This window comes from Haemorhous mexicanus, chromosome 7 (genome assembly GCF_027477595.1).
Source record: "Haemorhous mexicanus isolate bHaeMex1 chromosome 7, bHaeMex1.pri, whole genome shotgun sequence".
Lineage (NCBI taxonomy): Eukaryota > Metazoa > Chordata > Aves > Passeriformes > Fringillidae > Haemorhous > Haemorhous mexicanus.
The window spans coordinates 25,110,307-25,122,044 of NC_082347.1; the positions used below are offsets into that span (position 1 = coordinate 25,110,307).

Here is an 11,738-nt window from a genome sequence, read left to right on the forward strand (position 1 = left end):
CTGTGACAATTAAGTTTTATCTACTTTTCTTTCATTTTGGGCTTAGTGTGCAATGACGTTCTCAGTGACATCTTTTTTTAAGAAACTTTTGTTGCTAATTCTTCCTGGCCAAAAATGGCTAACCTCCTTTTCTAAATGGATGCACAGCACTTGGAAGTGTTTATGGTTGGAGGTATGGAAAGGGAAGTACTTGAAATTTGTTTCTTATGTCCTTGTTTAAGAGCTCAAGTAAAAATATGAGGTGAAAATACTTTTTTAAATGGCTGTTTCCAGAAATTAAATTATCTACTGAGAGCTACTTGATCAAAAGAACAGTGATTTTTATGTTGTTCATTGTGTTGCTAGCATCACAAAATTTGTCAGTGACTGATATAGCTGGAAAATGCCTCAGTCTAATAGAGTTAATATAGAAAAATGGTAATTTGTAATTTTTGGCTTTGCAGAGAAGAAAGTTTCCTTCAGCTATTCTGTAAGATGAGTCAACGTGCAGCAGCACCATCTGGAAGAAGGGCTTTGTGCTTGTGAATTACAAACAGCTGGATCTGCCTCACAAAGTCACTTGCCTATTCAACATCTGAAATTAATCCTTTGGATACATCACCCATGACTCTCATGAACAATGCAGGGAAATAAGAAACATACAGAAGGACACAGTGATTCCTCAAGTATTGGGAGTCTCCTGGATGACACAGACAGGGAAGTGAGCAGCCTCACAGCTCGGGCTTTCAAAAGTTTGTGTGTAGCAGAACTCGAAGACCCTTACAATGAACCAGAACTTTCCATTTCACCTGACTTTGCCCTCCAGTTGTCTGCTAAAATTCACTCAGGGACGTTAAACCATGACATCAAGAAAAGCAATGTCTGTGACAAGCTATCAGCAAGAAAAAATGAACATACAATATGGGCTTCTACATTCCAGCAGTTACCTAAGTGTGCTTCGGAGGAGAAGAGGGCTGCTAAAAACAACACTTTTGCCATGGAAAGGAAATTAAACTTGCCAGTCCCTGGTTCAAGGAACAATAAGCATGTTTCAAAAGTGTCCTCATTGATTAAGACATTTGATAAGACTGCAGACCAAGGGCCAGGAAGTTCTCTGATAACGAATAAGCAGCCCATTAAGAATAGCTTTCAAAAATACAAAATAAATCAGGGCAATGATACTGCTTCCTGGGACGATACAGACACATTAAGCATCCACAAGGAACTTTCTGAATTTTCTGAGGCTAGTCAAGGTAGCCACTGCCTCAGTGGCAAACATGAGCCACAGAGAAGACCTAATAAAATAGACCTGAGTTATGGGGACTCTGATGGTTATTATCCTGTGCTGATTGAGATGTCAAAAGTAGCCAAATCAAATTTTTCCCATTCTTCTAAGAAGGCTTTAAAAAACAGAAACTTGAAAGTTAGTGAGCCAGCAAAAAAAGGTAGTTTCCTTCACAGTGAGAATAGTGCTTTTGAATCATGGAATGTTCATCATAAAAAAATGACAGAAAAAGAGGAATTTGTTGACATAAAAATGGAAAAGGAAGGTCTTGCATACCTGGAAGAATCACCATTTGTTAAAGGATCACACACAGGTGAACATAAATTGTCACCTGCCACGACCACTGTTGCTAAGAAGAAAGAGAAAGATTTTCAGATGAAGCCAACTCTACAAGAAGCTTCTTTCTCTCTCAGAGTCGTACCTCAGGGTCCCCTCCCTACAGAAACCAAATTTCCTGTTGTTTTCCCTCCCACACCTCCTCCTAGGAACCATGTACCCCAGGGTCCCCCTCGGCCACCCCCTGCCCCACCAGCTCCTCCTCTCCCACCCCCCTCCCAGCCCGGCCATCCCCCAACACCCCCTAGCCCCGAAGCCCCTCCTGTGCCACCACCCCCAGTGCCAGCTCGACTTTCCCCCACTGCCTTGTCCCAAGCCTCTGTGTCACCCCAGTCTGTGTCCTATAGCATGGTTTCACCCTCACTCAGGTTTGAGACACCCAGTCCTCCTCCACCAAAACCCCAGGCCACCTTAGCTGAGGAGGAATCCCACAGCCCCCAGCTGGGCAATGCCTGCCCACCCTGGAGGAGACAGAGGGCTACAGAAAGGGCAGCAGGGAAGAGACAGGCTGCAAAGGTCACAGACAGCCACAGGACCTCATTGTCTGAAAAGGCGACTGGGGCTGACCCTGGTCTGCGTGTGACTCCTCTGGCTAAACAGGCAAACTCCCCTGCATCCATCAGTCCCTCTTTCAACATCAGCGAGCTCCTAACCCCTGTCATACCACCGAAACAGGAGGTGGACACTGCTGAAAGGGAGCTGATCCCACTGACACCTCCTCCCACAGAGAGCACGGCCTCAAGAGACCACGAGGAGAGCACCTTAGACGATTACAGGTCCTGGGATAGTTGCAGGTTGACAGCATCGAGTCTGTTATTTAACTTAAAGGATGTGCGCAAACGCGTTAAAAGCATTTATACCCCTTCTCCCCTGTTAAGGGCCTTGGAGGAGAAAAATAAAACCAGGGAAAATATGCAGGAGAGTACAAAAACGGATGCCTCATTCTCAACTTCGCATGACAAAAGTGAGAAAAATATTACAGAGAAAGATGAATTGAGTGATATAGCTTACATATTGCCTAGCAGTGTTCATGAAAATGACCATAAAACCGATTTAACTGGACACTTCACAGGCAATTATCTGACCTTGAGTTCACCCCAGACAACAGAAGACCTTCCATTTTACCAAACTGGAGACATCATGAAACAAGACAATTCAAAACACCAAGATCTGGTTAAAAACACAGGGGATAATGAAAATTTCCCCTCGTTCAGACATGAGTCAAATGAACTTGACTTAGGAAAACATCAGCACTATACTGCACAGAGACCATTCAGTAGAGACAATATAGATACAAAAGCTGAGCAGCCCATGCAAAATCACAATGTTCAGGGTGAGGAAAATGAAAGACAAGTTGCTATTCAGAATGAAAATTTTGCCTTCAAAACACTCCTAAACCAACTCTCACCAGAAGAAGATGAGCCTTACAGTGGCACCCAAACCAACATTGTAGTACCTGGCCATGAAGCTAGAGGCAAAAGAAGCACTAGTTCCTCAGAGCAATCCTTCGTCTCCACAGTGGAGCAGCCACTTCAGGAAGAGCCATTTCTACCAGTGCCCCTGATGGAGCAGATGTGCCTCCCAGAAAGCCAGAGGACTGACAGTGAAATGGGTTCAGGAAGTAGGAAAAGACACAAGGAGAGAGGGAAAGAGGTTGGGGAAGATGAACTTCAGTATTGTGCTTGTATCATCCCTGGCACTGGTGCAGCAGAGAAGAGGGAGGGAAGCGTTACTGAGAATGAACAGAGGAGCTTGATGAAAGAGAAGCTAGGGAGAGAAAAAAGGGAAGAGGCCAACAGCACAAATTCTGCATCTGACAGTATAAGAGACACGTCCATCTCCAGGTCTGAGGAACCACAAACACCATCTTCAAGCTCAACCAAACCCAGTCTGTTTATGATTAAAGATAACACATTCAGGTCGCCTCAGGTGATAAGGGCTGTCAAGCTGCCCCTACTCCGGTCCTTCTCCCTGGATGATACAGTGAGCAGCAGTTACAAGGAAATGGAACGTAGGTTTATGTCCCCAGCAGTTTACAGCAAGCGGCACCAAAACATGTTGCATGCCCAGGAGGTTGGCTGGTGGGCATCAAGACACAGAGGGCAGCAGAACGTGAGAGATGGAGCAACTGACAGAGAAAAAGAAGCCAGTGAGTCTGGATCTACTTCAGTAACACTGGATCCCAGTCTTCTGGAAAATACAGAGAGCTTTTCATTTGGAAAACTGACGGAAGAAGATGAAAAGATTTGTGTGTTGTTAAATAAATTTGGGAAAATGGATGAAGAAAGTGTCTGTAGAAGTGAAAAGAAGCCTACAAAGGCAAGACAGAGCTTAGCACAGCCAATTATAGGTCTGGAAAATGACCAAGCACAAAACAACCCCAGCTATCCTGCAGAAAGAAAGACAAATTACTTTAAGAATCATCATTTATCTAACCGCAAAGGGGGCTCTTGTGCAAAGAAAATAATCACTAGGCAGGCAATTTCCCCTGTGACTGGCTCCATATTAGAGGACCACACATGTTCTTCTGTATCCAATGACACTTTAGAGGATATCCTGCACACAGAAGGTGCACCTTTGTTAGACAATCTTTCATGCCCTGCTGTTAGAAGCCCCAGGTCAGGAAACACAATGCACTCTCTTGCTGCCAGTTCATTGTCAGATAAACCAACTATTTCTGGCCTTAGAGAGACAGAGCATGTTACAAATCCTGCCTGGTTGAACATGGCACTAGAGAGGCAAGCTTATATGCCTGCAGAAGAGATAATCAATTCGGCACAGAGGAATCCACTTTTGGATGTTGCAGGGGAAAATGGGAGACTGGAGCCCAGGGGACTTGGTGGAAGACCAGCAGGCAAGCCACCCACTGTGCCACCAAAAACAGAAAAGGCTCTGCGTCGGGCTAAAAAGCTGGCAAACAAGAGGAAAAAGGTGCAAGAGCAGCAGAAAAACCATCAGACTGAACATGCAGATGCTGTAGGGAGAAAGCCTACTCATTCTGGAGAGACAGCAGTGTCTGCTTCACCTTTAGTATATTCTCTCCTTCATCCTTCCCTTCACTCAACTTTTACTCCCACAGAAACCACTCCTGGGAAATCTAGACTTGCACCAGCAGCAAGCTCCTCACCCTCTTCAACCCAGCGGAAGCTCCTCCAGGACCCTGACTCCGGTCAGTACTACGTGGTTGATTTACCCGCCGAAGTTAATGTAAAGACATTTTATGACCCAGAAACAGGCAAATATATTCAAGTCTCAGTCCCTCCCTTGGAACAGAACTTACACCAATCCACCTCTTCAGAAATGAAGAATTCTCCCTATGCCTCCTACCCTAGAGTGCTGCCTTTACCAGCCTCATCGGTAGCTGTGCTGAAATCACCTTCTCAACTCTCTGAACCTGCCTGGTCAGGGCCTGCTGCACCAGAACCAGCTGAACTACCTGAAGATGGCCAGCAGGACTACAGATACTCTGAGTCTGTGGATACTCAGCCCGACACTGAACCAGCCTCCTACTCCTACCAACAAGATGCTGGAGAAACTCAAGTTCACTTAGGAAAGGATGTGAGCCCAACCCAAAATACTAGTATTGTCACCCTCACCAATTTAGATGATTTTGCTGCTGAAGGAGTATCTTGAAAACTGAAGTAACAAAACATGCCAGCTAGCATTTTTAAGAACTGTTTGGACAGACACATGCACACAAAAGCACATGCAGGTTTGATATTTGTACAACACTTGTCTGAATCTCATTGTGGTTTGGATGAGAAAGGAAAAGAAAGCTGTTCATGTTGAAAGATACAAGGTGATGACCACTCTGAAGAAAAGAGAAATTGAGTAAGCACCAAATTATCAGTGAGATGAAGGGGCAATGCCAGCTAGACAAATACATTTGACAGTGTAAAGCCACTGCTTGCTGCTGCTGCTGCTTTGTCATTGAGAAGGCTGGGATGGCCAAAGCAAGTGTCCTATTGCCCAGATGTGTTGCATGATACATGACACTAAATAAAACCTGTGAGACCATCCTATGCATCCTATGAGACCTGGAACTGATGCTGCATCTACTGAACTTTCCTCACTCACTGCCTTTGAACTATATTGACGGGTAGAAAGTCTGTGGCTACAAATATGCCATATATGCAAGATCCATTTTTTGCACACTTTGATTGCCCTGATGTCATTGACAAGAAGATTGTATACTGGATGCACAATACAGCCATGTCAAAATAACCCTTTTAAACAACCAGAATACAGTTGCAGCTGCTCAGATTTCCCACATACTTTTGTAGTGCCCACTAATATGCTGCTGAATTCTTTATATTTCTTGATAACATCTAAATAGGTTCCCCCAGAGTCAGGGTTTATTTATAATGCAACTTAAAACTTCAGGTTATCTTGATACTTGGCCTGAAATACCTTGGTGAGGAGCAAGGTTGAATGAAATCCCACAACAGTATTTAATTGTTTGTTAGGACAAGAAGTTCTTAGCTATTGTAATTGAAATGTGTTTTGTTTTGTTTTCAGGCTCCCACTGAAACATGGAACTAACTTTTAAAACCTGAAAAATGTACCTAAGTTTGATCTTGTGAATTCTGTGATTTAATACAAACAAACAAACAGACAACATATTCAGGACCTCCAAAGTACTAATTTCTAGAAAAGGGCTTCTTTGAATTATCACTTTTCTTTGAAAATCTGTAGGAAAATTTCACTCATCCTTGCATAAGCTCTTTTTTATCATCATAGTTAATGAGAAAACTTAGGTGAAAAGATGGAAAAATTGAATGTATTTTGCCTGCTTGTAAATATCTGTATTTAGAGTATTGGCTTAGTTTTTTTCTGTCCAATTTTCATACTGTTTTTCCCAGTTATAACTGAAGTGCAGGAGCTCTAAGGAAGAATTATGCCAGTGACTTTCAGCCTGATTCACATCTTAGGCAATTTTTACAGGACTTTTTTCAGTGAAGCAGCTCTTGACTTCCTGAAAAGAAAGGGGTGAATCAGGCCTTTTGTTAATGAATACAATGTGGAGACAGGACACAGGCACTGCTCCACTCTCCCAGTGTTAATATTTATGACAGAGTTTTCCTTCAGAAAATTTCCCAGTACAGAAGCCTCTCCTGGGTCACAGACCCACTTTGTGGTTTTTCTCCTTAACCTGAATTCAGCTCTCAGCCTTCCTCCATCCCTGACAAGAGCCATGTGTTCACAACCTGTCCTGGTCCCACCAGACAGTTCCTTTCCTCAATGCCACTTACTGAGACATTTCTCTTAGACAAGCACTAAGGGCATCACTTCATTGATTACAGTGGAGTTTGGATTTAGCCTTTAATGATTTTCTACGGTTGATTTCACCTCTTACACATTTTGTGATTTGGTAGGTTTGATTGCAGTAGAGGTGTGAGTTGGAAATGAAGAAGCTTGTACTGGTTTGAGTTTTAAGCATATTCAGCCAAATGCCCATATTTGAATAAACATTTATTGTTCAGTTTTCCACCCCTGAAAGTTTTCAACACCTGACTGAATAAAGCGACTGAATAAAGCTCTGAACAACTTGGGTTGTCCTCAGAACTGACCCTCCTTGACCAGGAGATTCACCCAGAGATCTCCTGAGATCTTTTGCAGCCTGAATTATCCTGTGATCCTGCTCTGAAAACATTAAAATTTAAATTAACTTTGACTTGGAACTCAGCAAATGCAGTCTCCCCTGAGAAAGCACTCATTTTGAAAGAAAGTTTTTTTAAAAAAAAAACCTTGAAAATCAAGAGTGTTTCCAGAACAAAAATTCATTTTCAAGTTGTTAAATTGAGGGAGTGGCTCTTACTATAGATATTTTTTTTAGTCACCAATATTTTTGTAAACTGATGGTGCTATTCATGTTGCACTTCCCTGTTGCTGTCACTCTGTACAGCAAAATGTCTATCCAGTATAGAGCAGCATCTCATCCACATGTTAAAATATAGATAAATAGATCCATTAGAGTTTTCCATGGTGCATTTAGACAAAACCTATGGAATCTTAAAGCCTATCAGAGTGCACAAGCCTTTTATTTCCATGTGTGTGTATGGTATTACAAATTTTAATGCCATTAAGGGCCACAAGTCAAGAAGTAGGCTCTCAGAGGACAGGATAAAAGCTTCCTTTCTAAGGGAAGACTATGGATATGAAGTATCTGTGCACAGATTAAAAAATGAATGGTAATTTGATGACAAAAAAAATTTATATATGTATTTTAAAAGGACCCTTTTACTTAAATGTCCTTTATTTTGTAGACATGCATACTTCTGAACCCTTTTGTCAAGGGTCTCCTAAAACTCTTATTGTGGAGAATGGGATGCTCCATTATACAGCTTCCAGGTAGGTGAGGAAAGCAGAGTGTATTTTTCCCTCTGCTGTTAAGGTGAACTGAAACATGGGCATTTAAAGAGGATACCAAATACATTTCAAGTAGGACTTCTTCATTTCCATCAGCCCTTTCTGCCAGCTTCAGGGAGCTGCAGTCACAGTGGACTGTGTCTCTGAACCCCCACCAAAGGGGGTTTTTACATGGAGAATTTGTAGGTAAATTGGTGTAGCAAGGTGAGGGTGTTCTCCAAAGTAACAAGTGACAGCACCTGAGGAAATCACCTGAGAGGTAATTTCCATGGAGGTTGAGATGAGACACTAGGAAACATTTCTTCACTGTAAGGGTTCTGAGTCACTGGAATAAGCTGCCCTGGGAAGCAGTGAAATCATCATCCTTGGAAGTGTTCAAAAGGTGTGGGGAACACTTGGTGCTAAGTTAACTGTTGATCACAAGGATTTTAGAGGTCCTTTCCAACCTTACTGATTCTATGATTCTGTGAAATTAAACAAATGGGGGAGTTTTGAGAGTAGATAAGAAAGTGGGTTTTTGTATCCAAAGCTTTCTGCACTTTGACACAGGGCATGAATGATATTAGAAAAGTATTGCTCCAGGTCCCAGCCTGGTATTGAGCAGGAACCCATCAGCGAACCTGCCTCTGGCCTAGCCCGTGCTGCTGGCGACTTCTTGCTAGGCTGTGGGCGTGTGTGTGAGCAAACACATCCATGCATCCACCTAAACAGCCCTATTTATATACATAATATACCTGTAAAACTGCCATTTGCTTCTCAGTATAAGAAAGCAGTAATGCCTGTGATGGTGAACACAAATGTTTGTGTGTTAAAGGAAGACAAATGACACTTTTCAAATAACAAATACTTTTTGTTCCTTGCCCTATTGTGTTCGTGTTTGTTGGGGGAATGTTTTCCATTGCTGCTGTGGGAAACAGGGCTGAAGAGGTCAGTACCAGGCAGAATGAGAGCTGTAAATTAACCCTTTTTTGGTGGGGAGGGGTGCTATGGGAAACGTGCAATAGTCCTGAGAGCAGTTGTAGGAAAGCAGTGTTTTGTGACAGTGACATTAAGTAGGTGAAAGAGGTGTTGAGGCAAACCAAGCCAAATTCTGCCTTGCCAGCAGGCTGTGGTTAGGACTAAGGAACACAGCAGGCTCTTGGTAAGCACGGAAGCACAGCAGGCTGAAGGGAACAGGGGCATTGCTTTCACTGTTTCCTTCTCCTGCACGTGGCCTTTGTGCATGTTGCATTTCTTGGTGCCCTGATGCTCCTTTACAGTGGTGATTCTCCCTTGGCAGGTGAGACTGAGGCCAAACCTGACTTAGCTAGTCTTCATTCTAGGGTCAGAACTGCCTCCCTCTGAATCTCCCTCTCCTTGTGGGATGACAGCAATGCCAACAGTCCAGCTTCACATGGCAGACTTGGACTGCCATCCCACAGCCATGGCTCTGTCCCAGGGGCTTGAATTTCCTCATGGAAAATGCTGGATTTGTTTTAGAGAGTTTAGTTTAATTGAAATGGCATACATGCATGGATTTTTGTTAACTCCTCCTTGGGAGTTCAGTGCCTTCCTAAGTCATCTGTCCAAGAAGATATATGTTCCATCAATGCAACTGTATTTGCAAATAAGTAATTATTTATTAATTAATAAACAAAATAAATGGGACTTGTTTTATAATACTGGAATGACTTCTAGCCAGCTTTTTCATTGTAATTATGTGTCATTTTAATTCTATCTCCAGTTATGCTGGCAGAGAAAGTTGAGAACACGAAAGCGCGTGTGTGTGTGTGTGTGTGTGTGTGTGGTACCAAATTAAAAGATCTAGGAGATGACTGGATGCAGGGCTTCATCCCCCTTCCTGCCCTTCCTAAAGACAGGGAGTAGGACACTGAGCTGATGCGCCTTTTGCCCACGACTCCTGCAATCATTCTCACCCTCCCTGCTATGCAAGGGCAGTGGTCTGTCTGGCCAGAGGACCATGGAGATATGGTGACAGCACCCAGTCCAAAAGCACTGGGAGATGATCACCTTCTTGCCACCACCCAGAGGACATCAGGGCCTTTGTACTCCCTGTGTCCCATCCACCTGGGGGAAGTTACCAGGTGTGTAACTTGTCTTTTTTCACATTTCTCCTTATTTTCTCCTATTGTACGTTGTGTTATGAAACACAGTGGAGACTCTTCTCAGACTGATTTTGGCTCAGTCCTTGCCCAGACTAGCAATTTTATTTAGGTTTGCACTGCTTTGATCCCTGAATAGCCAAGGAGTCCTTGCTGACAGTGGAAGTGCTACTGTAATATGAATATAACAGACCATAAAGAGAATAGCTGGCTGGTTATGTTTTTACCAGAAATAGATTGACAGGTTTGCACATCTGTATTTGGGGGATATGCTCTGTTTCATTTCTGTGTAAATAAAAAACTCTAAGTTTTATCCCTTCTCTCACTGAAAAACAGCATCAGAATCTGGTGATATTGCACATGATGGGTTACACGGGCTCCAGTGAATACATACAAATGTGTAATTTGGAGCAACTGGTGTACATCAGTCATTTTTATTAAAGAAACTCTGCTTCAGAGCCTTATAGGAGATAAAGAACATGGAACACTTGAGTAAATTGGACTTCAATGTGTTTGGGGTTTTTTTGTGAAATCCTAATTATAACAGCAGAGGTCAGTGATTAATTTATTTTGTGTTTAGGGTGATTATTCTGGTCTTATGATGATCTCACATTTAACACTGTCCCCTGATACTAAATATAATATTGTAATTATGGGGTTTAAATGGATAGGGAATGGCTGAAAATGACCTGTGGTCTTCCCTTGCTTCTTTTTGATATTCTCAAAGTTTTCATGATGTTGATTTCTCACATTAGATAGTCAGATCTTTGGTACTATATGGCCAATTAGAGACTTGCTTCTAATATGCTATTGAACATACTTAGAAAGCAGCATTCCAATAGTGCAGAAGAGAAATCATTTCTGTCCCAATTGACTAAAGCTCTGTGTTTTTATTAAAGCAGATTTAACTCAAGCCTTGAGGGAAGCAGCTTGCAGTGGTAAAAGATAAGCACTTTCCTGTGCCCAAGTCCATATTGAATAAATTGAGGCCTTTGAAAGGAGAGAGGGAAGACTCTGTGAGAAGCAGGGACAATTTTTGAAATCCTTCTAACAATGGAAAGAAATGGGGTTCTGGCAAAAAGCAGAAAATGTTCAAAGCTGGAGCTGCACTTTGCAAAGCCAGGGCTTGTCAAAGGCAAGGTGCCTGACAGGCTGATTCTTTGCTGGCTTGGACTCCCTTGCCATGGAGCTCCCTGGTGTGTTCACACTCCTGCTTAAAGCTGGCACGGGGAATGGCAGCATTCAGAGCACGGGAAAATGGAATTATTGCTGTGCCAGCATTGTCAGTAATGTCACCAACATGAAGCATTTCAGGTGACCTAAGGTGGCCTTCTTCAGGACCATTCTTACATTGGCAGGGCAGAGATGACAGACTGAGATAAACACTGATCTTTCTATTCCTAACACTGATAAGCTGCAGGGGATGAGAACTGGATCTGGTCCAAGAGAAACTCTCTTTGCTTGCCCTGAAATTCCTGAAAGTCTCTTGTCAGAATCAGTTTCTGCTGGTGAACACTGATGGCCTGGAACAGGTGCCTTGAGACTGCATCCCTTCCCAAGGAATGTGGGTGAAAACATTCCAGAATTATTCCATGCCAGGATCATCTGTGCTATTTGAAGTTTCTAAAAGGAAAAGTTAGAAAAAGAATGAAAACAGATTTTACATT

General features: G+C 42.8%; 1 protein-coding gene across 1 annotated transcript; it reads left to right on the forward strand.

The window, feature by feature from the left end:
- Positions 1 to 450: 450 nt before the first annotated feature.
- C7H10orf71 (chromosome 7 C10orf71 homolog) lies at positions 451 to 9,636 on the forward strand. The gene has a single exon (XM_059851543.1). It carries the CDS (start codon positions 620 to 622, stop codon positions 5,231 to 5,233), a length of 4,614 nt encoding a protein of 1,537 aa, XP_059707526.1. The 5' UTR covers positions 451 to 619; the 3' UTR covers positions 5,234 to 9,636.
- The last annotated feature ends 2,102 nt before the right edge of the window (positions 9,637 to 11,738 follow it).

Coding starts and splice junctions, on each gene's coding strand:
- C7H10orf71 (XM_059851543.1), top strand. CDS start 620: ATGCAGGGAAATAAGAAACATACAGAAGGACACAGTGATTCCTCAAGT.